General features: G+C 43.2%; 1 protein-coding gene across 1 annotated transcript in view; it reads left to right on the top strand.

The window, feature by feature from the left end:
• VSNL1 (visinin like 1) overlaps window positions 1–25533 on the top strand; it is a 553262-nt gene that overhangs the window by 232074 nt on the left and 295655 nt on the right. Inside the window, exon 2 of the mRNA XM_078647760.1 lies at window positions 5346–5513. Coding sequence (XP_078503886.1) covers window positions 5352–5513 — 162 coding nt within the window. The 5' untranslated portion in view covers window positions 5346–5351. The remainder of the gene's footprint in view (window positions 1–5345; window positions 5514–25533) is intronic.

The raw sequence follows: 25533 nt of genomic DNA, 5'->3' as shown, positions 1-25533 counted from the left end.
TCTTAACACGTTAGAGTTTTGTCACTATTCTCAAACATGTTGTATCAGTGGAACAGGGCTTATTATGAGTGTAGGCACTATAATATCACTTTCATTAACGTGCAGTCATACAGTTCTTAGATTAGATCGTTTCACTTCATTGCTGCCCGAGTACCCCCTGATCCATACTTTTTTAAGAACCTCATTAAGAGAGGGTCAGGAGCAAATGTATGCAATATTCTGATTTAAAGTAGAAATACCCTATCACAAAATGCAGTATAACCGCTCTCCTGCCCTGTGCAGGACATCCTTGCCCACTAGCAGCAGTAACATCACAGCTTTACATGCGGAAGGAAAGAGAGGCACAGTGCTACAGCTTGTTATTTAACATTTAAACATTAATTTGGAGTAAGGTCATAATTACTGGTTGCACCAAAGAATTAACTGAATCATTGCATTGCAACATTTATATTGTGCTTACTATCTTGTGAGGAGCGCTGAGGTGCACATCTTACACCGTGTGAGGTGTGTGGTTGGAAGGGTGTTTTCTATGTTTTTTATCCTATGTGGGAGGTGTTTCCATCTCATACATGATGACCTCTGAGGTGCAGTTATCGTCTTATGAGAGACAGCACTTAGCTGTATGGTTGATGATGAAGTGTAAGAGATAGGTGCACAGTTTATGGTTTTCAGTAAGTTGACAGTTTTAAAAAGCTCTGCAGGTACCATTAATGTATGTGTTATGAACATAGTCCACCCAGCTGGTTACTGCATTGGGTTGTCTAATCTGAGATAGTCTATTTAAACATTGTGTTCCTTATCAGGCATGATTGGAGAGATAAATGGTGGGTGGATCTGCTTGGATGAAATTTGTTACTATCATCCCATAGTTGATTGTCATTGTGAGAAGCCAAGAAGTAGTCATAGTATGTGATAGTTGGGACCAGCAGTGGTAGACTAAATTAGAGCCCTCTGTTTGCCAGCAGTATGTGGCAGATTACCTTAGTTATTCTATGCAAGTTCAGATGGTGATGGGTTGTTTATTGCTATTGACTGGTAAAATATAGGGTGATTGACATGACCTGTAGCATATTTGTCAGTGTCAAGCAGTGTAAGGGATCCATTACACAGCCTGCATGGACCACAATCGGTTGTCCGAAAGCTGTTTGACGTGGATTACCAACAGTGTGGGCCAGGAGGGTAATATATGAAGTGGTATTACTATAGAGTACCCAGCCTAGACATAGGTTAGCCCTTCATAAGTTACCTGGACACAGAAAGGTGTATCTTATTTGTGCTGTTCCATATCTGTGGACTGTATATGATTATTCCAGTTTCTATCCCAGGGTTGCAGGATGATGTATTTATCTTTAGTAATCCATACCTAAAACTCAGTGGCACAGCCAGGCGCGACTACCAGCTACTCTGCAGATATGCTTCCAAAATCAGATGGAGACTACCATACTGCAACACACCAAACACAGTACAACTAACAATATCACAGTTCAATAATGCAGCACTAAAAACAACAAAATACAGCACCACCACAACAAATATGCAGAAACAATCTTGTCAAACATTTACCACCTATAGAAACTTGCTTTCATAATATGGTGGAAAAAGATGTTTGCACCAAGCACTGCTTTCATTTACCCCCACGGACACGAAATAGCAACATCAGGCCACCAATTTTTAATTAGGAGGAGGCCGAATGGGCCCGAAATGACAGTCTGCTCTGAAGCAGGAATTAAAAGAGGGTCCATATTTGAACTCTTCTTGAAACTGCTCCATTGACTCCCCATTGACAGGAGTGGTCAATTCAAGCCATGGGGCCTGATGTATAAGGCACTAAAGTGAATAGGGCCTGCATTTCTCGTCTAAAGTACTTTCAAACGGTACAGTCATTCCAGGCATCTGAGATCTCTTTAATCATACCCCGGCCCTCACTGGACCATACTGAGTGGAGGAGCATTCTATGCAACAGCTGTCAGCGTTTGCAACCCTTTGTGTAGATATTAATTGACAACACACAGGACCATCAAATATTTTAGCAACAGCTGCATTCCTGACTCTTCCGTAAGGTGCTCTGCTCTTCTTCACAACTTTACCTTTGTCCCCTGCAGACACACTGTAGAACTATAAAAACTTGCTGGTGGTAGACAAGCTCAGATATACCAGCAATACATTCAAAGTTCAATTCTCATGAAGAATACTTGCCATATCAATGCTTAATTTGAGCTGGTGGTTTCAGGTGCTCGGCACTGGTACTTAATTCCCAGAACCTGCACTTGAGACAGCTGCCACATGGTGGCACCGTTTGTGCAATTTAAAGAGGAGGAGAAAAACTGTTGTTTGTTAATTCAATATACATCACAAAACAACTACTACCTGACACCCAAGCCATTCCTAAAGCTTTGATGACCTTGATCAGTCTGAATTATCACACTTGCAGCAGTGTCATAGTTGAGTAAGTACAGTGCTAATGTGTATTAGAACATTGGAATGTTGGGAGCTCCATTGAAAACAATAGAGTGCTCTGGGCTTACAATGGCTGGTATAAGCCTGGAGCACCAACATTCCAATGCTTCTTTGTTCACAGCTCTGGCTGTGAACAAAGGCTTCAGGGAACCTGAGGGGATTCCAATCCCCTCACGCTCCCAAAAGGATTTGTTTTTTTTGTTAGAACATTCTGTCCTCTAGTGACAGAATGTTCTAATAGCCTTATAGCCCTTCGTAGATGGGCTATACCGCTATTAAAGTCCCTCTCCCTTGTTAAAGGCCCTCGCCTTCGGCTCGGGGCCTTTAACGCTGGAGAGGGCCTTTAATAGCCGGTATAGCCCTCTACGGCGGGCTATAAGGCTATAGTGCAAACAGTGGTAGCCTTCTGATATGGGCCACAGCACTTATTTAAGTTTCTGCAAATTAAACACTGTGTGATATGACACAACATTATGTACTATAAGAAAGATTGGCAACATGACAATCAAGCAAAGCATTCATTTTCATCTTTCCTTGAATATAGTGTCTAAATTAGTCAAGTGTTTTTGTGGCAGCTGCACCCAGTGGCTGAGGATAGGGAAGTTTAACTGAGCATTTTTGCACCCTAAGCAGCCTCATAAATGCTTCCAAATATGAGCCCATAAGAAGACATTACCAAAATGATACAACAATCGCTGAACAAACCCTTTTGTATGGAAAAAAGCACCTAGATTCCCCAGTCTTCCTCAAATCCCAGTCTAACCTACAACCTCAACCTTTACATCTGAATCCCAGTTTCCGGTCATATCATAGCTCTACTAATGAACTTCCCTCTGAAGATGAAAGATCATGTTAGCTAACAGTTGTTGACAAAAGGATCCTCACCTTAACAAATAGGACTTTATATCAACTTTTGCGTATGCTCCTCTAACCAACAATGTTCCAGTACACGCTGTGAAAGGTGTTACTGCGCACACAAGAATTTAAGACGCCTCTTGTAATGAGAGCCATAGGAAGCAACTCCAGATTTTGGATAGCAATAAAAGTTCAGTACTTAATTTGTGGTGGTGAGCACTCCTGACACTTAATTCTTAGGACTGGGACTGGGCACCTTCCACACTGCCACTGTACCAATCTTCTGCTACCTTAATTCTCAGAGCAGCAATAGGCAGCAGATCAGTCCCTTTTTTATTTCCACAATGAAATATGTAAATAAACAAAGGACAGCCAATGCAGTTTTTCTTTTCCACTGGTTGTATTTTCAGCCCTTCTTCTATTTTCACAAACTATAACATAAATAAAAGGGGGACTTTGGCTCTTCCACCTTTATGGTATCATGCAGCTCAAGGGGCAGGCCGAATGTAGAACCAAGGGAACAGAGATTAAGGAAAGCCCCCTCTCTCCCTTCGCTCAGCTTCCTAAACTTAGGGTCTTATTTTATTGCAAATTAAGCACTAGGCCCGGGCGGTAAATTTCGTTACGCTCGCGGTATTTGCAATATTTTGAGAGCGCGAAAATGTAAAAACTTTCGCAATCTGCCGCGAAACGGAAGTTTTTTCTTGTTCGCGCTTTAAAAATCCGTTTTTGCGCGCGCGGTAACGACTTACCGGGTACCTGCGTTCGCCGACAAGTTTTCCTATCCGTTCGCGTGCGCCACGAGATGTTGGATTGTTGGTAACCGGTCGCGCTATCCCGTGCGAGTTTGCGATAGCGAACACGTCATTTGACCCAACAGGAAATAGGCATTGTGAGCAAGATGGCCGCGCCCATTAGCGCCTGCATGGGCAAGTTAGAGGTACATTTCCCCGTGAGCACGCAAAAAAACATCGCGAACGGACGGGAAAAGCAATCTCTGCATCTTCACGAAAGTTTCGAATGCTCGCAGAGATTTTACGCAATTTCGTGATAGTTTGCGAAAGTCAACTTCGCAAATTCCGCCAACCCCTAGTGTAAAGTAAAGAATTACGTTTAAGGTTAAAAGTGAAGTAAAATAGTTGAACATACCATACGCAGCAATTTTCTGAGGTTTTAAATGACTGTGTAATTCTTATCCTTTTCAAATGACCACAGCTCTCTTTCTCTGAATGTGTTAGTGCATGCATTCTAGGTCAGTGGTTCTAAAGTTGTGGTTTGAGGACTACTGAGGGACCGCGAGGCCCACTCAGGGGGTCCACTACTATTTTACAAAATGAAGTAGTAGTAAAACCAATCAATTCAAATAAATAAGGTGCATACAAATAAGGAAGCAACATTGAAAATGTGAAAATGTTTTCTATATTTGATTTTGTATTCCACAAAATATTAAAAAAATTAGCATTTGTTTGGTGCACACTTGTTTTTGTATTTTTGTGTATTGTTTTGAGGTACAAGTCATAGATTGGAGATCCAAGGCTTCAAATAATAACTCAGTGGAAGTCCTCGTTTTCCATTAATGGATCAGTGGATTAAAAAGGTTAAGAAGCTCTGTCCTCCTTTATTAGTTTTGTGAGAGCATATCAAAAGATGGGTTACTGTTTCAATCCTTTATATGTGTATAGAATTAGAAAATATTTTTCTCTCACCAATGAAAACTGCTCACTTGTCTCAGCACGCTAAGAATTCTACACAAAAGCTGCTTTTTTAATCTTTTGTAAAGCCAAATTCCCAGCTCCTTGGCTCCAGCATTCTTTCTGTTAAAATGAAAGATAAATGTTTAGAGTACTTTTTCAACAATAAACATATCTGTTCTAGGAATGAAATAAAGCTGACAAATGCAAGTGTGGGATTTCTGCAGGATCTGGACACGGTGGGAGGGATGACAAGCAGCCTTACGGGAGACAGTTCAGGAGCTTCCACAACGTCAATGTCTAAACGTGCCCTGAAGCTAACTCCAAGTTTACCTTTTTAAGGGCAACATGGGAAAACAGAACAGCAAACTGGCGCCCGAGGTGATGGAAGACCTGGTGAAGAGCACGGAGTTCAATGAGCATGAGCTGAAACAGTGGTACAAGGGCTTCCTAAAGGACTGTCCCAGCGGGAGACTGAATCTTGACGAATTTCAGCAGCTCTATGTAAAGGTATGGTGGGACTTTACTTCTCCCTGGCCCTCTAAGGCTCTATTTCTTGCATAAAAGTAAATAATACTTATTACTATGTTTGTGAAGATGTTTTACATAGCACTATTACGATTTTAGAGTGTTCCGAGACGCTGTAATCTTAGAGAATTTCACTAGGATGGTGAATGAAGAAACATTCAGAAATGTGGAGGGGGAGATGTTATCAGCGAGGATGCTTTACATTAACAGGATCTGAGTGGCATCACCACCAGCACCAGTTTCGTACAAAGTACTAGACGAATGAAAATAGCCTGGTCACTAGATCTTTAGGAAACAACATATTGTCTTACTAGTCACTAGGTCTTTCGAAAAACCAGTTTGAAAGATAAGCAAGGTAATTCCAAAGCGTTGAACCACACAGTATGAAGCACTATGTCTAATGTCTAACACTAGAGATTCTAGGGGTACACTATCCCTCCAATGGAGGTGTGAATGTGCATGAATATAGGCTTCTAGCCTCCTCTGATTTCCTATGTTTTAGTTTTATAGTGTAGATCTCGCTAAGACATGCTTATATTTCTAGTTATCACAGAAGTTTATACTTCATGTATGAATGTTAACCTGATATTCTGCTGTTTGTGTCTTATTGAAACATTAGCAACATATTTGACAAAGGTGGTAAAGCAGTGCTCATTCTTCTCGACTTGTCAGCCACGTTTGATACTGTTAACCACTCTTTGCTTATCATACGGAGAGAGTATTGGCACTGGTACCTTCTATGCTCCTTTCTGTCTGAATAGAGATCAAGTGGTTGCATTTGGAGATTTTAATTCGGACTCTTTCTCCCCTCCGTGCGGGGTACCCCAGGTATCTTCTCTTAGACACACTGTTTTCAGTATATATGCTACCCCCTTGGCCAATCTGATCTGTTCCTGCGGTTTCTCTGTAATTTCCTATGCCGATAACACACATTATCTGTTTCATGTAACGTCGAGGAGGTCGCCAAACTGTTTAGTATCTGTATGGAGACAATTGCTGGATGGAGGATAAGTATCTTAAATTAAATTCTGATAAGGCTGAGGTACTTCTATTTGCTAATGACATCTCCTTTTGGATTATCTCTTGGTGGCCTCTGAGTCTTGGACCACTTCCCTCTCCAGTTCTAAAAATCTAGGAATCCTTTTTGCTGGTAAGCTTTGTTTCTCTAACCATATCAATCAGGTCACAACAGCTTGCTTTTTGCTAAGCAATCTGAAAAAGGTTTAACCCGTCATGGCTTTAGAGCTCCAGAAAACTGTTATTGTTGCACTGGTCATTTTAAGATAGACTACTGCTTCTCTATGTTGGCATTCAGGAACGTCTGTTTAAGACACTTCGGGCCCTTCAAAATAAGGCAGCTTGTCCGCTTATGAAAATCCCGAAATTCATGTCAGTTTCGCAAACCATTTTTAATTTTCATTGACTTCCTGTTTGCCGGCGGGTTAAATTCAAGACTTTATGCCTGGTTCAAGACGCACTTCACAAATGCGGCCCTGTTTACTTTCAAAAGATCCTTCACCTTCACGTTCCCATTCGTAAACTCCAGTCCAGTTCAGCCAAAATAGTGGCCATTCCCAAAGTTAACAAAGCTCAGTGGTGAGGGAGGAGCTTTTCCTACTCTGCATGAAAGCTATGGAACTTTCTTCCCTTTCAGCTTAGAGCTCAGTCCAATTTGATACTTTTTAGAAAACAGGTCAAAACCTGGCCCTTCTTGTCCTCTAAAGCTAAATAGGTTATCTGGATGGCTCCCCCTCTGACGTTAGCTCCAGGACACCTTCGGGCATTACAGCGCTCTATGAGCTTTTTACTTACTTACCTATTGTACATCAGTGCATATGACATCTTGTCAGTAGATCTGGGCGAAATTGTAATTACGCTGGAGTAATCAGAGCAATTTCAGTAATTTTGCATTACTGAAAGTCCGCAATTACTCTAGCTTGAGTAATTAAGAGTAATTTGATTCAAATATCCTACTGCAGGAGCATAGGAAGAATGATCTAGAAAGAACGAGTGCCTGCTCACTACTGCTGTGCGTGACCTGTAGCATTAAGTGCTATTTTCTCAGTCCCATATGGAAGCAAGGGTGTATTTTGCACTAAGAAAATCGCTCTAAATCCTGGATTACACTTCTGGCGTACTTATGCATTATTATGAGTAGTTGTGCTGTAATTGCACTAGAGAGAATTACACCAGTTGCGCCCACCCCTACTTTGAAGTACAAGCCAGTAAAGATCAAACTTTACGACCTGGGAATGCATTGGTTAAGTACTGGCAGCATTCCCATTCTAAGTGGAACTTTGGAAATTATGCAACAGAGTTACTAAATTATATCACAATGAAGCTCAACAACCACAGTTGGTGCACTGAATTGCACTAGAGGGAATGGAGGAGCAAAAAGTGATATTTACTAATTATGGCCTACTGTTAATTTCTTCCTTTGGGCATACGCACTAACAAGCTGCCTTCTAGTACAAAAGCCTATGCCTAGCCAAAAGTTAACATATTTCCCACATTAGTTGTATGCTGTACAGTGCAGCACACACACAATACATGAAATGTTAGAAGAGGTAAAAGATGTATCTAGGCTTGCGCTTGGTTTTCATGCAATGTCTAGACTAATAATTGTAGTAGATAAAGGCTTTGCATCAGAAACCATGGGTGAATGCACTGGAATGGCCAACTACCACCCCTGGAATGCCTTCAGACGCCAAGTGGAGCAAAACAGCGCATAATGCTATTTGGGCCATTTAAAAGAGCACTTTTTCTCTGCAAAAAAGTGTTGCACTGGAAAGTAAATACCCTCTCAAAACTGTGTGCCACGTTACATGGCTTTGTGACTGTGCAAAGTCTTAATAACTTCGCCCCTGATTGTGTGAATATTTACCTTGGTCAGAAACATTGCGGGGTGTCTGACCTTGAGATTATCCAACGATGATGCTGGCATATCCTCTTAAAATACTTTATCTGACAAGCATGGCATGAGGGGCAGTTGCGAGGAGTATAATGTGGATTATTAGGGATACTAAGTGGCAGGAAACACAGTACTTTGCAAAACTCGAAGACCTTAAAAACAGATGGGGTGGGAGGGATGAAGGGAGTGAGAGAGAGAGAGAGAGACAGAGAGAGAGAGAGAGAGAGAGAGAGAGAGAGAGAGAGAGAGAGAGAGAGAGAGAGAGAGAGAGAGAGACAGAGAGAAAGAGAGCGAGAGAGAGAGAGAGAGAGAGAGAGAGAGAGAGAGAGAGAGAGAGAGAGAGAGAGAGATAGATTGTGGGGCTCATTTACAAGTGCCTTGACCAGCCAGTGCATCACTTTTAATATAGAAAAAAGTGACATACCAGTTGCGCAAGGGGCTTGTAAATAAGCCCCGTTGTGGTTTAATCTGTGTGCGTCTTTAAACACCCAGATGGAATCATACACAGACCTCTACATACCCAACTGTGAGCCCCTGTTCCCAACTGTTTACTTCAGAATTCATTTATTTATCCTCTTCAAGCTATGCCCCTGCTCTTACTGCTGATCTGGTGCCTAAATATTCTGACTTGCTGGGGAACCTATTGCTTGAACTCATTGCAGTGTGGGTTTAAATACTTTCTGAGCAAAAATAATTTGCATCAAAACTTCCTTGAAACATGATTTGCATGGAACGACTGCCTACCCGTCATTCCTCAACAGTATTGATTTATAGAAGTGACAGCAAAAGGAACTGTGAACTGCAGGCTTGGAAGTATTTCATCTGCGCCCAGGAAGATATTTTAATTTATCTAAAAAGACTGATGGTATTTCCAAGAATACTGCAGATAAAAAGAAATGAATCATCAAGAAATTAACTTGTGGTCAGCGGTGTGGAACGGGTAGATGTGATCTTTTGGATATATATATAGCTTGGCTTTATGTGCAGTGTGGGAAAAATGGCATTGAAATATGCACTAGATCATAGAAGAATTATAGCATGCGGATATATGAAAAACTCATTGGCAAAAACCAAACTGATGAAAGCAAAATATTTAAGGTTAGATTTGAAAAGAATATTGGGAAAATAATGGGGAAAAGAGATGCAGATGTACGCCCGAAAAGGCTCAAAAAAAAGTATGGAAAAAAATGAATTGGAAGTTTTGCAAAAAAGGAAACTAGACACAAAATGAAGACACAAATGACTGGGAGAAGGGAGGAGCAAGTTTGCCAGGAGAAGAGTTAAAAAAATAAATGAGAGCAGCAGTTAGATGCTGAGCATAGACAGAGAGACAAGTATAGCTACAGGAGCTGGAGGATGGTACAGGTGGAAAAAAGATGTACCTCAAGTAACATTCATAAAGTTTCAGATATCAAAATCTAGTGCATCAAGAAATCAGTCATTTAACTTCTGCTATAGACAGACACCGCAGCCAGGACATGAGCCTTGTGGGAAAGGTTGACAAGCCTGTCCACATTATGGCTACTAGATCCAGAAAGCAGTTCTCATTTAGTGGCAGTGTGTATAATTCAGTGGATAAGAGATGGAAATACAGATGGGAAACACATTAATGAAATGAGACCCCAGCGCATAGAGTGCGATCTTTGAAATCCCATGACCATCGGCTATGCGTTCTGTCTCCTGGAGGTGTGCTCTATTACTTGGGTGGTGTGCTACTTCAGAGAAGGTAGATATGCTCCATGAAAGCTCCTTGTTTTTTTCTTAATGAAATTGGGAAAGCCCAGCATCTTTTACCACATTTTTATTGTGGATTGATCCCATTCGCCCTCATCTACGTCTACTGAAATTCCATTATCGCATCGGGCACAGCACCTGAAAAGGCCAGGTAGACCCACGCAGCTCTAGCTATAACAATCAGGTAGTAAAAAGGAATGTGACTTATGGTAGTGTTTGGTGGTTGCAGGTCCTCGAAATTTGCTGCTAGCATTAGGTAGCGGACACTGTCCACCCATGGAACCGATGGTGGTCACTATATGAAACAGTCATGCCAGTCCTCCTGGCCAAATGTGTGTAGAGACTGGAGGTTGGGGATGGCCGATTTCTCACTGAGTAACAAAATTCACTAAACCCGCCAGTCTATATGTGACCAGGCCTGCCCTAAGGGCTGCATTGCAAAGCTGGCCATGGCTAGGGAAGGGCCCAGGTGGCAGGCGAGCATGTCCTAGATTTGCATGGAGGTGGTAGGCCTGGCACATTACAATGAGTCAGATATTGCTAACATTAGTTGATTTTATGAAAAGGAGAAGCTGTGGGACGAGTAAAAAGCATACATTACTTTCTCCTACATTGACATTATAAAATGACAACCATTTAGTTGCATGGTAGGTGCATGTTATATATATATATAGCAGAAAAAGCCTACATAAGAAATTGCACTGAGCTTGCTATAGCAAGAAGAAACTGGGCTTTGCCTCAATTATGTAGTATCCCAATACTGTTCTAAGGAAACACATGATGCACTTTTATTGCTTATCACACTCACCTTAATAAATGCTACAGCACACAACAAACGGAAGCATTCCCAAATAAACTTTTGTTAATCCCAAACTACACTTCGAGAGGGCTTTTTGATACTTTTGACAGAGGCACGATCATAAAATTGATCAAGGAAATAAGGGTTACTGTGCAACACAAAGCATGTATCCACATGTCTTTTTTTGTGATTTGGTATACACACAAAAAGACACGAAATTTATGACGATTCTCTAATTAAAAGAGAAGTAGCAAGAATCATATTACATATATGTTGAGATTCAGGGGCACTGCAGTCTAGTCTTGAATGTGTATGTATAATCTGAGACAGTAGTTCTTTACCTGTGGTCCCGGGACCCATGGTGGTCCACAACAAGAGGGCCCATGACTGCTTAGAAAATCAAATAATATTAGCAGATTATCAAAGTGCATGTAAATAATTAAACACAATTGAACATTTTAAAATGTGAAGGAATTCGAAATTGGGGACTCAAATTTAAATTGGCGGCCTCAGATTGATTCGTGGGTAAAATATAGTATGAATGATGTTTGGCTCAACTGCATGTAGAAAAGCTCCAACAATCCCATTACAATTAAAATCTTTTATTTTTTGTATACTTGTTAGTGAGTTAAATAAAGTATTGTATCACCTGTGTATGTGGTTGATGAATGCTTGTGTCTATATTTTTGTGCATTGTTTTGCAGTTCAAGTCATTACAATTGCTCCAGCTGGAGCCCCGGGCTCTTAGAAGTGACTCAGTGTGGGTCCCCGGATTCCATTAATGATCCATTAATGATTCAGTGGGAGACCCGAATTTCAGGGGGAACATCCATTACGACGCGGTTGTTACACCGTGCTACCATTACAATGCGGGAAATACAACGCAAGTCGTTACCACGACTTGCGCTGGAGGGCGCTCTAGGCTACGGAATAGTAGAGTTACTATTCCAACACCTTCCCTACTGTACGTGGGCTGGTGTTGGAATAGTAAACTTTACTATTCCTAAGTCCAGCACCCTACAGCGCAAGATGTGGTAACGACTTGCGTTGTAAAGCCCGCGTTGTAATGGTAGTGCGGTGTAACAACCGCGTTGTATTGACATACAACCAATTTCAGCAATAAAAGAGGGTCCCCACAATTCAAAGGGTTGACAACCACTGATCTAAGAATATACATTTCCAGACATGTGTGTGTTTGTGTGCACATACATAAATTGTGAATTGCAAATATATTGTTAATGCTATTGCAATTAGTATGTGGCAACAAGAAGGTAAGGCAGCCAATTAACACTGCAAGCACAGCACATGCCACGGTTTGCACCACATTGATTTGAAACAGGAGAGTGCCTTGGTATAATGCCTAATCCCACATTCATGAATCTTGAAACAATGAATACCTGGCAGTGGGTTGAATAGGTGCAGTGAGAATCAGAAAGCAAATGGTGAAGCCAAAGTACATACGAAGGACTGACTCAGACGCATTGGCCTAGTTAGCCCTGTTCATGAGTCACCAGTTCCTAACCTGGAGGGAGCCTGTATTCCACAAATTGGCCTGATCTGGGTGTTAGTCATGGAAGACCACAGGAGGGATTCTCTCTTTTAAAGAGGCTGTTATATTCATCCGCAAGCTAACTGTTAAAACAAGCACTGGCAAACTCAGTAGGTCTGTCTTTAGTGTTCTCATACATGCAGAACCAGCAAGCAAAAATGCTCATAGACTATTTGTGCAGTGTCTCTGTGTAGCCTGAGGCCACCAAAGCTTTTAAAGATTTTATTTAAAAAATCTTGTTCAATTGACTCATGAATCAAGAAAGATACAGAGGAGCTTTGTGAGCGAGGTGTGTGCATACCACAACAAAATTAAAAGGTACAACCAAGTACAGTTACTTATTGCAAATAGATGCAGTCATATCAGAAATTAGGAGATTAGTTTGAGAGATGGGACACCCCCCTCAACTCGATAAATCCTCTCTGGTTAGGTAAAACACAGTTCTGAGAGAACTCTGAAAACCCTGCTAGCTATGGCACAAGAAGCTGACAGTTCACAGAGAAGTGTGTGCTACATTCAAACAGTACTAACAATTTCAAAGTAAATAACACAACACAATAAAATTCAAAACCAATTAAAAATATGGAGAAAACGTTAGGTAGCAATACGGCACCAAGATCATCAGACTATGTCAAAGGAAATCAGCTATATGGATTTATAAACTTTTAAGACAAAAAGCACCTAGAAAAAGTAAAACGCTGTGGAAATAAACCAGTTTGCTGTAGACCAGGACCTAGGCACAATTTCAAGCTGACCACGATGGAGCTGTCTGATACATCAAGCAGATTCTTCTGGTCAAAGGTTTTACCTTCAGACATATTCTCCAAGTACTGGGAAAGCTTCTTGCCGGACTGAGAACCAAAACCGGCTCTGGCAAAGTGCTCGGCCGGCCCCCGGGGGTGCGACCGAGCTGTTTGCCGGGCCGGTTTTCGGCCGATTTTGTTACAGGGCCGCAAAAACGGCCCTGTAACTAAAACGGCCCCAGGGCCCAAATCCGGCCCCCACCCTTGCGGCGTACCGGGGGATTGCCCGGTGCCCGCAACGGCCAGTACGGGCCTGCCAGTCCTACAGCGATTCTGGGGACCATGTCTCTCTCTATCCAGGAATTTTGCAGAGTTTAGACCTCTTTAGTCAGCTGGTCCCTTTGGATTCAAGAGTCCTTCTATTTTTGTGTCCCTGAAGCAGGTGAACAGGATGCCAAACACTTGACTCTTGGAGAGAAGTTCCAGTCCCTGGGTGTCAGCAGGACTCAGGGGTCTTTGAGTCCTTGTGTGAGTCCTCTTCCTCCAGTAGGAGCCCAGAGTCAGGAGTCAGAAGTCGGTGTATGTGTTAGATTTATCCTGTGCACTAGCCCTTGATTAGCTGCATTCTTCTGTCAAATCTCAACAATTTTTTAACAATAACCTAGTAGCTCCTGTCTCAAGATGGTGGGGCTCAGCTGCCACTAGGGAAGCCTGTGTACAGCGTTTTAGCCACTCCCATACCAAACAGGGTCAAAACAGTTTTTCTCTCCTACTGTGTCTGTAATCTAACTGCCTTGGAGGGTCCTGGGGTGGAATAATAAAGCCCTTGCTATCTCCAGTACAAAAGAGGTAGAGCTAAAACTGCCCTTTGTTCTGTCCATTTCTGAGAAAAGCGACTTCCTGTTAAGTGGTCATCAGTCAACCTTCTAAAATGCATTAAAAAATGTAGGGGTGTATCCCGCTTGACATGTTTTGCCATTGTACATGCTAAAATGAATACATCAATGGGGTGAAAGGATCACTCTATTCCTACTTATCTATCCTAGCTGAGAGTTGTACGGGAATAGATGCATGATAAGTTGCATACACTGTGCGTGGCCGGAGAACGTGGTCCTTGCTCTGAATTATTGAACGGCTGAGACACTGTTTTGGTGTGAGGGCAGTGGCATAGCTAGACCTACTGCCACCTGGTGCGGCCCCTAAGTTTGCCAACCAGTGCAGGTGAAAGCCCGGGGTGTGAATGACTTGTTCAGGGGGAGCAGATGGTGTTGGTTGCTGGACTACTTGTTCCTGTGGGGGTGGGCGGGCGGGGGGGCCAGCCGATGGATAACTTGTCTCGGGGGATGGTGGCAAATGACAGACACGACTTGCTGACCTCTGCCGCCCACAAAAAGAGTGCCACCTGGGGCGGGCTTCCACCCTGCCACCTCTCAGCTATGCCCCTATATGAGGGTCAAATCAGATGAATTGCCACTATGGAATGCTGGCTCGCCTACCATAACAAAGAAAGGACTGACTGGTGAGGTCTGCATAGAGGGGAAATGCTCTATTGCCTTGAATTCCTGTATATGACAGACAATCATTGCCACATGAACAAGCACAAATGTACGAGTTGGATAATGTCTCTCTACAGATGGTTGATAGACGCTATATGGTCACTGCCTGCCTTCATGCATGGTATCATTTACTATGATTGCCCCTACGAGTTGGGGGAGGGGGTGTAAGCAATCTTTTCTGTCTTCTTCGTTGCTCTTTTGCACAAGTGTTGGCTATCGTTGCCATGCCTATTTTTCCCTCTGGTCTTGGTCCAGATGCGGGCATTGAAATAACTATGTGATGGAGCTGCATTACGTTGTGTATGGAATTTACATTATGTTGTTTGTCTGTATTAAAAAGAAAATATTAAGGAGCAAATTGGAAAAAGTGGTCAGCAGTTAACACCGATTAGCATTTCCTGTGTCCAGCGGCAAGCCGTTCAATCATCAGATCTACCTGCCATGGATATGTATTCTAGCTCTGGAGGTGGGATGAATGGCAGAACTGGTCTTAAGCCATTCCTCGCTCAGGCAGCCTAAAGTCCATTTTTCTAGCCCTTTCCTAAGCAGAGGTGGAAATTAAAGATTTTAATCCCACCTATGTCTATTAGACAAAAGGCTAGTCAGGCCTACAGAGTGAAATAGCTTTTGGCTTTTATTTCACTGCGAGGGCCCACTAACCCCAATATGTAGTGTGCCCTATTTCTATATAAAGGCACCCTGCCCAGTGGGCGTACGAGGCACACATGACGAATTAAAATAGGCTATTTCTTCATGGTAAATGCAGTTTTCCCTTCCATATGTCACTTCAGTGCAGTTAAACTGCAGCCTATCTTAGCCAGTGCTCCCGGCAGAAATATATTTTGTCATGTGGGTGGTTTAAATACACACTACAGACCACATCGCATTGCACTTTCAATGCCATAAGCGAACCTAACGCACTGTTTGCAATGGACTTATAGGGAAGTTAAATGGGAACAGGGAGTTCCAATGTAGAGAACATGATTCAGAGGGGACGCACATACACTTTACTGTGGTTTATACTGGTTAAGTGCATACAGTCAAAAATACCCAGAAAAATTAAGGTCCAGAAAAAGAAGAAAACTCTGGGGCTACCATGCAGAAACAGCAAATTTGCTACAGGGCATCACAGAATTAGGTGCAAAGGTTTGAGGCTGACCATATTGTCTGTACAAATCAGGATGGCCTGACCACCAAGATTGCCAACATAAATTCTTGCAAAATGATGCATCTTATCTAGGATCTCTCAAGACTTGGGGCACATGAGGGCAGAGTCAGTTTCCACTGAAAAAAGTAAACCTTTGCAAAATGCTTAATGTATGAATCACTCATAATACAAGTAATAGTTGATTCTATGATGGGATGGGGGCTGACACAACAAGTAGCTGAAACGGACTGACCTTATCAGTGCATTTTTCATGATATAAGGCCTTCGTTGCTCCAGACCTAAAACGCACTGTAATCAAGATAAACACCTCTAAGCATTATATTTATGTTCTGTCACCCAATGACTTGATAATCATTTGGCTTTTTTGAGACAAGCAGTTATGTTTTTGGTCATGAATACATTACAGAAAGAGGATGTTCCAGAATATCCCTACACAGGAAATACAAGAATTGGAAGAAGATATATAAAATACCTTTGTGCCTTTTGTTGAATTGCGGAAATATCTGAGTGTACCTCATCTCAGTATAATGGAGGGAGGAGTGTACCAAAGCGATTGTGAGAAATAGGATTACAATCGCAGTGGAGTTCTTGTGTGATGTTATCATCTTGAAAAAATTAAACTGCAAAAGTGACAGTAATTCTTAAGCATCGAGCAATAGAAGTTCAAACGAGTCTTTCCAGGTAAGTCAGAACATTTATTTTTCAGGGATATTCATGTCACTGGTTAGCTAATCTATGGTAAATTGACTTGTTCCTTGAAATCATTTATTTGGTAAAGTTAATCATGGAGGTACCCAACCTTTTGCATATTGTGATGATATGAGTCAATTAGAAATATTGTGAAAGTTGAAAGCATATTTTCAGCTTCATGTCAAAAATACTCATTAGGATTCATGATCCAATTTACTTTCAACAATATGAGGATAATGTCACAAAGAAAGATGGTCTCTAGTCTAGGGAGAAGCGCTGAAAGGGATAGTCCCAAACTGAACCTTGAGGACGTTCAAAGATAAGGCAGTCATGTTGGTAAAGCAAGATGTCCAAATAGACAGTGAAGGGTTGTTTGGAAAAGTATCAGAATGAGTCAAGTGATGAACTAGTTAACATGAGGATAATTTCTGTCCTGAAAGTAATGTAATCAGCATTGTCAAAAGTAGGAGAACCCATGAGAAAAAATGCAGAAGATAAGCGATTGTGGAGAGCAGCAGATGGCAGAAGTCATGAAGTTGAAGACATCTAAACAGTGCTGCAACTTGAGTTTCCAGAAGCTAGAATGGGGTAGTTTAATGGTTATGGTGGGTAAGGAACTATAGAGTGATTTGACTGAACACAAGGCACATCAGTGTCTCAGAGAAAAATTGGAGTTGAGCAATGGAATAGTATGAGTGAACAGTACAGTGGTTATAGAGAGAGTCTACAGCTGATCCTGAGATGTTGCCAAATTGTTCATAGGAGGTGATGTTGAGGAGTGGGTAAGATCCATAAGGATTTAGCCTCAGTATGTGGGAATGGAGTCTGGTCTACACTTCATTTAATGGAGGATTTCATAATGAGTGCTGGTGGAACTTACGGTCACAATTATTAGTGCATGTTTTTTTCAGTCAGGGTATAGTGTGGGAGAGGAAATTAATATGGTAGAGCATGGATCCTCAGGGCCCTTGGTTTCTTGATACTAATTTGCAGCGGCATCAATATTACTGGGCCACCATACGTGAAACACATAAGGCAGCAATCACTGAGCAGCACAGGTCAGGGTATAGTACTGTAATGCAAACTGGCACTAATAACTCAAAAGCACTATGCCACACACATAGGGGCAGTTTCACAGGGGTTCATTTGCTCATAAATGTAAGTTTACTCTGAATTTCCTTTTTTTAATACTTGCTAGGAATTTACAAAGAGATTTACTTTAGGCATGTTTATTGCGGCGGTTCCTGAACCAGGAGTGTGGGGAGATCTGCATTTGTTATTCCCAATCAAGGGGTGGAACGAGGGTCTTCCAAGGTGTGCGTTGCCTTAGATATTTGTGGGCAACCCCAAACTCCCCTCCAACTCCCATTCTGAATATACTCAGAGATTTACTGCTGAACAGGACTGGAGTAATTCCCCTTCACAGGAAGGAAGGAGAATGAATCACCTCCTTATTTGGCGCTGGTACGGAGAAAATGCTTTATCCAAGGGTAGAAATGATTTCTCTGAGGAGAAACCAGGGGGCATATTATCAAGAACAGCGGTAAAATTGTTGCCGCTTTAGCGGCAGGAAACTGCTGCGAAAGTGGCGATAATGGGCTTGATAATATGCCCTTGTGAATTCCCATAGAAGCCCATGTTCTGGTGTGAACCTGGGCTTCTATGGGAATTCACAAGGGCATATTATCAAGCCCATTATCGCCGCTTTAGCGGCAGCTTCCTGCCGCTAAAGCGGCCATAATTTTAACGCCGTTCTTGATAATATGGCCCAAAGTTTCATTTACACCAATGGCTCTAATCCCCCTATTAGGACTTCTCCACTACGGAGAGATCTACGCAGGCACAATAAGAAACCTTTTAAAAAGTCACATAACCTTTCCAGAAGAACGCTTGGCACAGCTCTCCAAGCATACTTCTGATTTGGCAAGGAATGGAAAAGCAGCCTCAGGTGGAGAAGTAAATCTCCACCTGCACTTTCTTTGCTTTTTTTGTGAATAGGGCTCACAGAGTCAGTGCCAGATTGAACCCTGTGGAGGCCCCTAGACAGTCCAAATGTTGGGGGTCCCCTCGCAAATTATCTCCTAATACCCAATGCAACGGATTTGTTTACAAACTGAGAGCTGCCAGTAGAGGAGCTTTTAACAGACAAACTGTTATGTGAATCTGATGTCTCTGGTGTATGTACCTTAAGTTGTATTTTAATCTGTTGTCGCGGGGCCCCTAAAAGGAGTGGGGCCCATAGGCCGGTGCCTACTTTGCCTATTTGGTAATCCCTAACTGCAGAGAGTTTAGGGCATAGTAATGGGTGCAAGAAGCATCAAACTATCAAAACCACAGTTCAGAGGACATCAGTACTGGTGCAAGGGACTCAAATCCCTCAAAGCTAAAATCTTCGGGCAGCACAATCATTGAATGGGATCACATGAGATATAGTCAAGTAAGGACAGGGGAATGTTAATGGGTCTAAATGGCAGTTAACACATAGTGAAGATAGGACAGTAGCAGTGAACCCAGTGGCCAAACTTGCCAACAGCCATGCACTTTGTGTGGGTTACGCATTGCCTGTACACAGCACACTACACCAGTGAGTTGTGGCCAGATCTACCAATTACAGCTGAACATAGCCATCATGCATGGATCAGCAATGATTTTTATCCCAAATACCAACGGACAGACCTGGGTGCTTAGAGATGATGCTGGGTGTCTTTGCAACCATGTGTTTGTTTTCTTGTTTTTTTCCGGAGTTTTATTTAGCGCAAACTTGACCCAAAGGTATCAGGTATCAGAGCACCAGCTGCGTTACACAAGGACACGTTTATTTTTGTTAGGCATGGGGAGAGTAAGTGATTTGCCCAGAATTACAGGATGCTGAGCGTCATTGCCGAGACTCGAACCCGGTTCCCCAGATTTGAGAGCAACCGCCCCAGCCATTAGGCCACATCCTCTCCCGTAATCCTCTCCAATATGTGATGCTTATTCCCTTGATTTGTCAGTCTACCTCCTATTCTGGAGAAAGTCAAGTCTTTTCCGATGAAAGGTCTAATAATAGATGCTGAACTTTAGGACCAGGTCGGTGTAACTAAATTGCAAATTTTAGAATGCACAATACATAGTTTGATCATTTTAAATTTAGTATTTCTTATATATTTACCATTTTCACTGCTACATAGAGTTGTAAACCATAAGTAATAAACAACAGCATCTCAGAGTTCACGTGTACAATAGTCCAGTTCCGGTTCAGAGTTGTATCCTTCCCCGTACCAAGATGTAGACACATTACATCCATTTTCATTAGCCGTGGCTATACCAGAGACCTCTCATCAATCCAATGCCCCCTACTGTCCCCCCTGTATCACGGCTACCCTTCTGGAACCGTGAGTTTCACCCCTCTCATCTCTCCTTCCTCCTTCCCTGTTTTTTAGAGTGTTGTTTGCCACTAATGGTGCCCTGTGTCTGTGTCCCCTAGTGCTGATGTTCTCTTATGTTTCCAGAAATGCTGCCGGTAGCAATGCCCAGGTCTCCAGATCTTCTAGCATTTGTCCTCCCTTCTACTGCATAGTATATGTGTCTTGTCTGCTAGCACCCATTCTATACTGTCTCTATACTATAATGTTGATGAGGGGGCTCCATCATCCAGCCATGCCAAAGCTATACATCTTTTGGCAGGACCAGTACGAGATGTAAAAGTTTCCACTGCATTGTTTTCCTCAGAGGTTGCTTCATTATACCCAGGAGGCTCTGTACCAGGGCGTCCTCCAGTGCAATGCCCATCACCGTCCTCAATGTTATCACTGTCATCATCCAGAAAGCTCATATTCTATGAAATAGCTAAGCAAATGAAAAAAGGAGGATCCATCCACTCCACATCTTGGGCAGGTTGCAGCTTTACCCCTGTACATTCTACTTAGCTTAATGGGAGTCAAATATGTTCAGTGAACATAATTAAAATGTATCAGTTTGAACCTGGTATTGCACAAAACCATTTTAATCAAGTCACATGCCCCCTGCCACTCTTTGTCCATCATGTGTTCGCCCTACTCATCTACCCAGGCCTGCTGCGCCTTGGGTCTTAACTCCACCTTAACTTTTCTAAGTGCTTTATAAAATATAGAAACGTAGCATCAGGCTGTGCCCGATCTCAGCACCATCTGCAGTGTCTCCATCTGTCAGGCCTGTCCGGGAACCCTGTTCACATTTCCAGCGCTGTCCTAGCAATTTTAGCATACTGTAGAAATTGGCCGTTCCCCACCGAGAACACCTCACAGGCTTTTGTATAGGTGAGCAATCACTATCCAGGATACAAGCCTTCCAACGTTCTACAGCCTCCCTCAACCCAATGAACAATTTACATATCTTCACTAATATGTCTGAACGGCAACAGTGTCCAAATGTCCAAGCCTAGCACAAAAGGGTTCTTTTCATCACTTTGCTAACCACCCTCTTCCAGATATCAGTTGCTTGTAGAACTACATGTTGAAAGTTTCCAGCTACTCTTGAGCCTTTCATAAGAAACTCCATAAGGGGGAATGTCTCCACATGTGCCTCTCAACAGTCGCTTCTCCCAATTAGCCCCTCCTGCTACCCATTGCAAAGCATTTTACAGCTTTGTTGCATAACAGTACAACTCAGTGTCTGGCAGTCCCATGCCACCCTCCACTATGTGTAATTTAAGTACTGGCAGTGCAACTCTGCTTCTCTTTCCTGTCCACACTAAGGATAATACTTTAAAGATGTCCTGCATAAGAATGTGCCGCAAGTTCTGTATTATATAGAGGCATCCTGGTAGGAAGACCATATTTGCCACTACTCTCAGTCATGCTACAGAGCGGCAGTGTGTTCCAAAACTCTGTAGGCCACGTCAGGGCCCCAGCATCTTTTCAATGTTAAAGCAGCACTGTCCCTCCATTGCGTATGCTACCATATTTCCCAGAAATCTAAAGTGTCCATTTCCCATCTCAATCTCAGCCCGAGCAGTTCATATGCAGGGATAGTGCTTAGTGTCCCTATTGGAATAGCAGCGTCTTAGGCTGTTGATCCTGAGACCAGCCACAGCGCCAAATTCATCTAGATTAGTTCATAAGTGCAGCACAGCATCCGTGAGCCTTCTCAAGTTAAAAAAAAGTCATCATGTGTATATAGGGATATCAGAAGTACAGAGTCACCTGTTTGAATGCCAAAGTCTCTCATGTCCTTTCTAATTTTTACAGCCAATGGCTCAAGTGCCACTGCAAACAACAACTGGGTAGGGGGCATCCCTGCAGTGTACTGCGTTCCAGCACCCAGCTCTTGGAGACCACTCTGCCGCTTCTAACTCTGGCTCAATGAGCGCTATAGAGAAGTTGCATCCAGCCACAGTAATTCCGTCCCTCTGTCCCAAAAATTGCATCAGGTACATCCAGTTAAGTATCTCAAACGCCTTCGCAATGTCTACTGATGCCAGCACGAGTTCCTCCCGACTGTTTATTACTGAGGGTAGGACATGTGCTAGTCTTCTCAGATTCATAGCTGTGTTGCGACCTAGCATGAAGCCCCGTGGGTCTTCATGTACCAGGGTCCCCACCACCGCATGCACTCTTTCATACAATATCTTACAAAACACTTTTGTGTCTATATTAAGCATAGTGATGGGTCTATAAGATTTAGGGTCCACTATATTCCCCCCCCCCCCCCCGGTTTGGGCACTAGGCAGATCACTCCTTCCTTTAGAGTTGGGAGTAATTTTCCCCTCATTCTACCTTCCCTGAACATCTCTTGGAACGACCCTGCCTCTTGTGCTGCAAATAACTGATAAATCTCCACAGGGAATCCATCTCCCCCTACCGTCTTGCATCAAGCCATCTTCCCCAGCATTTTCCTCAGCCCTACTGGTGGGATCTCCATTTCAAACTCCTCATAGAGTTCCGGTACGACTACAGGGAATTCTATCTGCACCACATATGCGGTGATAGAGTCAAGGTCAGCCTGTCATCCTTCCCCATACAAACCCATAAGATGGTCACTGAGTGTATTGTTAATCGCTGCTTGCATCGTCTGAGTTGCAGCGTCTGTTTTTCTCATTGCCATGATAGGGATCCTGCCACATTCTTGTTTAAGTATACAAGCTAGTAGTTTGCTGGATATGTTGCCCTCCTGGTGCAGCCTCTGTCTATACCCCCTCTGTGTAAGCCTGTCTAGTATATCCCAAGTTTCTCCTAACTTCCAAAGAGTCACAAGTTCCATCCGTGCTTCACGGGTATCTCCTTCCCGTTATTCTGCCTTCCAATGTCCTTAACTCTCCCTGCAGTTGCCTTCTAAGACCATAGATTTTACTCATGCATTCTCCCCACATGACAGCTTTCAGCACCTCCCTCTCTGTACTTCTGTTAGACATTGATCTCCAATTACTTTCCAGGTAGGCTGACATTGTGTCGCCCAGCGTTGTCAAACATGTTGTGTATAGAAAGGCTACAGGCAGTAGCCTCCATCAGAGGAACCACTGTTCGGTCCTAACCCTCGGAGTTCAAGTATCAGAGGAGAGTGGTCTAATAAATATCCCCCAGATACGTGGCTGACTGTACCCCATTGTTCATGGCCGCTGTCTCGTCTTCTATACTTGTCGTACGTAAGGGAGTAGCAGGAGTATTCTTTTGCGTCCGGGTACATTGCTCTCCAGATGACTACACAGCCCACATTTTGCATTGCCTGGCTCAATCCCTCAGTCATACCTGGCTTTGTGAAGTGTCTTGGGGGCAACCTATGCATCTTCCCATCCAATATGCAATTAAAGTCCCCGCCCCATAGTATTTTATCAGCCAGGCATTCAGTCATTAAAGTCTGCATCTTAAAGTAAAAGTCTTTATCATAAATATTGGGGGCATATACGTTCATGATGAAGAATTCCATGCCATCTAGTGTCCAAAAGGGTCCACTTCTGAATAGTTTAGTTGAAAGGGGACCCCAGGCATCTCTGCTCTCTTCAGAAAGCCTAGAAGCCACAAATTATTCCTTGCGACCGAACCCCAGCGTCTTTGGCTCAACTTTCAAGTATTTTGGTTGCTGCCATTACTTGGGTCCTTGAGAGTCATCACCTCTTTGAATGATTGTTCCACAGTTGTTGCCATGTACGCAATAATATGTAGGTCCGTGCACAGGAGGCCAACTTCTATAGTAACAGCACCTATTGTTCCCTCCAAAGTGGTGCACGAGCCATGTATGGCTTCCAGGAAAGGCCGGCCTGGATGGCTCCTCTTCCTTCTCAATCTGCTCAATCTGGTACTCCATGAGGGGGACCTTTGTAGGATTGGCAATTGCATAATGGTGTTGCACTGGTGGTTCTTAGTTGTCTTGTCTTTACCCATGTAGTACTTATTACTCCACCCCAAGGTGACCCGCAGTTTATGCTCAAAGAGATGAAGGAGGAGAGGTGTGTCAATACCCTGAGAGGCCGCAGGACTAACCACTGTCTGCTTATTGCAGCCCTCCCATCCATGCCAGCTTCACACTCCAATCGGACGTCACTCTCAGTTCAGTTCCCCCTACGGGACTCTCCTTGTACTCTCAACCTGCAAGATAAACCTCGCCTCGGCTGTAGACGTGTTCTTCATTCACCGGTGATTCCCAAGTCAGAGGGCCTCCAGCTCACTTCCCTCAGTCAAGGACCAGGGACAGGGCAAGCACTCTGCCACTTTTCTCACTGTGCACCAACCTCTGACCAGCAGACTTCAAAATTCACTACGTTGGTCATCTGCTGTTGGCTACACCTCTCCTTCAGCCACTCCACTTACGAGCTCGGGGCACCCTGCTCCTCCATCATGCCGATTTGCGGCCTGGGGCCCACTCCCTCCTCAGGCCCCACTGACCTCAACTTAGTGTTTGTGTCTCTCAGGGGGGAGCCACCAGCCGGGCCTTCACGCCGCACCAGCAGCACTCACACCACAGTATCACAGCACAGCCCACCATGATAGTCCATCCCTCCAGGCTACAATGTGGGGAGGCGATCAAGCTTGGTCTCTCCTCTTGATCACCCCCAACACCGCTGGTGCCTCCGAGGGGTTGCAGGATGCAGACGGTTTCTGCCTCTTTCAGGTCCCGTAGCACCACTGCAGCTCAGCCCGCAGGATCCCCAATGGTTGCCGTAGGCCCGGCCATGCCTCCCAGTGGCTAACTTCACCGCTCAACGTCCCCGTTGCCTCTATAAGGATTCTGCATGACTCAGTTGACCAATATTTGTACAGCTGGGGCACTGCACATCAGTTATCGGGTATTTTCTGTCTTATACAAGCAGGATAATTATGGATAGTTACTTTGGGCAGTGGAGCACGGTTTCAGTTCATCTGATCAACCATCTTGCCAGGCCACGTACCACAGAGCTTTGATAATTGAATCATATAACTGCTTGGAACGTCAGTGGTTTGCTGTTGAGTCATCACATCGCAGTGATCACAGAGATGTATGACTTATATGTCATATTGATCACAAGCAGGTAAGGCTGATAATGGAAGAGGCACACACTGTGTCAACAAGTCTCAATGATACACTGATGTTAGAACACCGTAGAGGTCTATGACATTGATGTATAATTAAATAGATTTCACCCCTTTCTAATGACCACTATTGAGAAGACAACTACATCTAATGAAGCTTAGGTTTACGCGTAAACCTAGGATTATATTTAGCTTTAGAGTTAGCTCAAGTTTAGGGTTAGGTTTAAGGGTTGTACACTTCTCTTGCACTTAGCTTATTCAGTGTAGTGGTGTTCTCAATAGTGGTATTGACACTAGTATTATTTTGATGTTGTTGAGTTTATGTAGTAGTATCTCAATGTAGTTGTATTTTGCATAGTGACATATAAACACGATAGGCATGATCTCTGA

The sequence above is a fragment of the Lissotriton helveticus genome, chromosome 6 (genome assembly GCF_964261635.1).
Source record: "Lissotriton helveticus chromosome 6, aLisHel1.1, whole genome shotgun sequence".
Taxonomy (NCBI): domain Eukaryota; kingdom Metazoa; phylum Chordata; class Amphibia; order Caudata; family Salamandridae; genus Lissotriton; species Lissotriton helveticus.
This window is presented reverse-complemented; position numbering and strand designations above follow the sequence as displayed.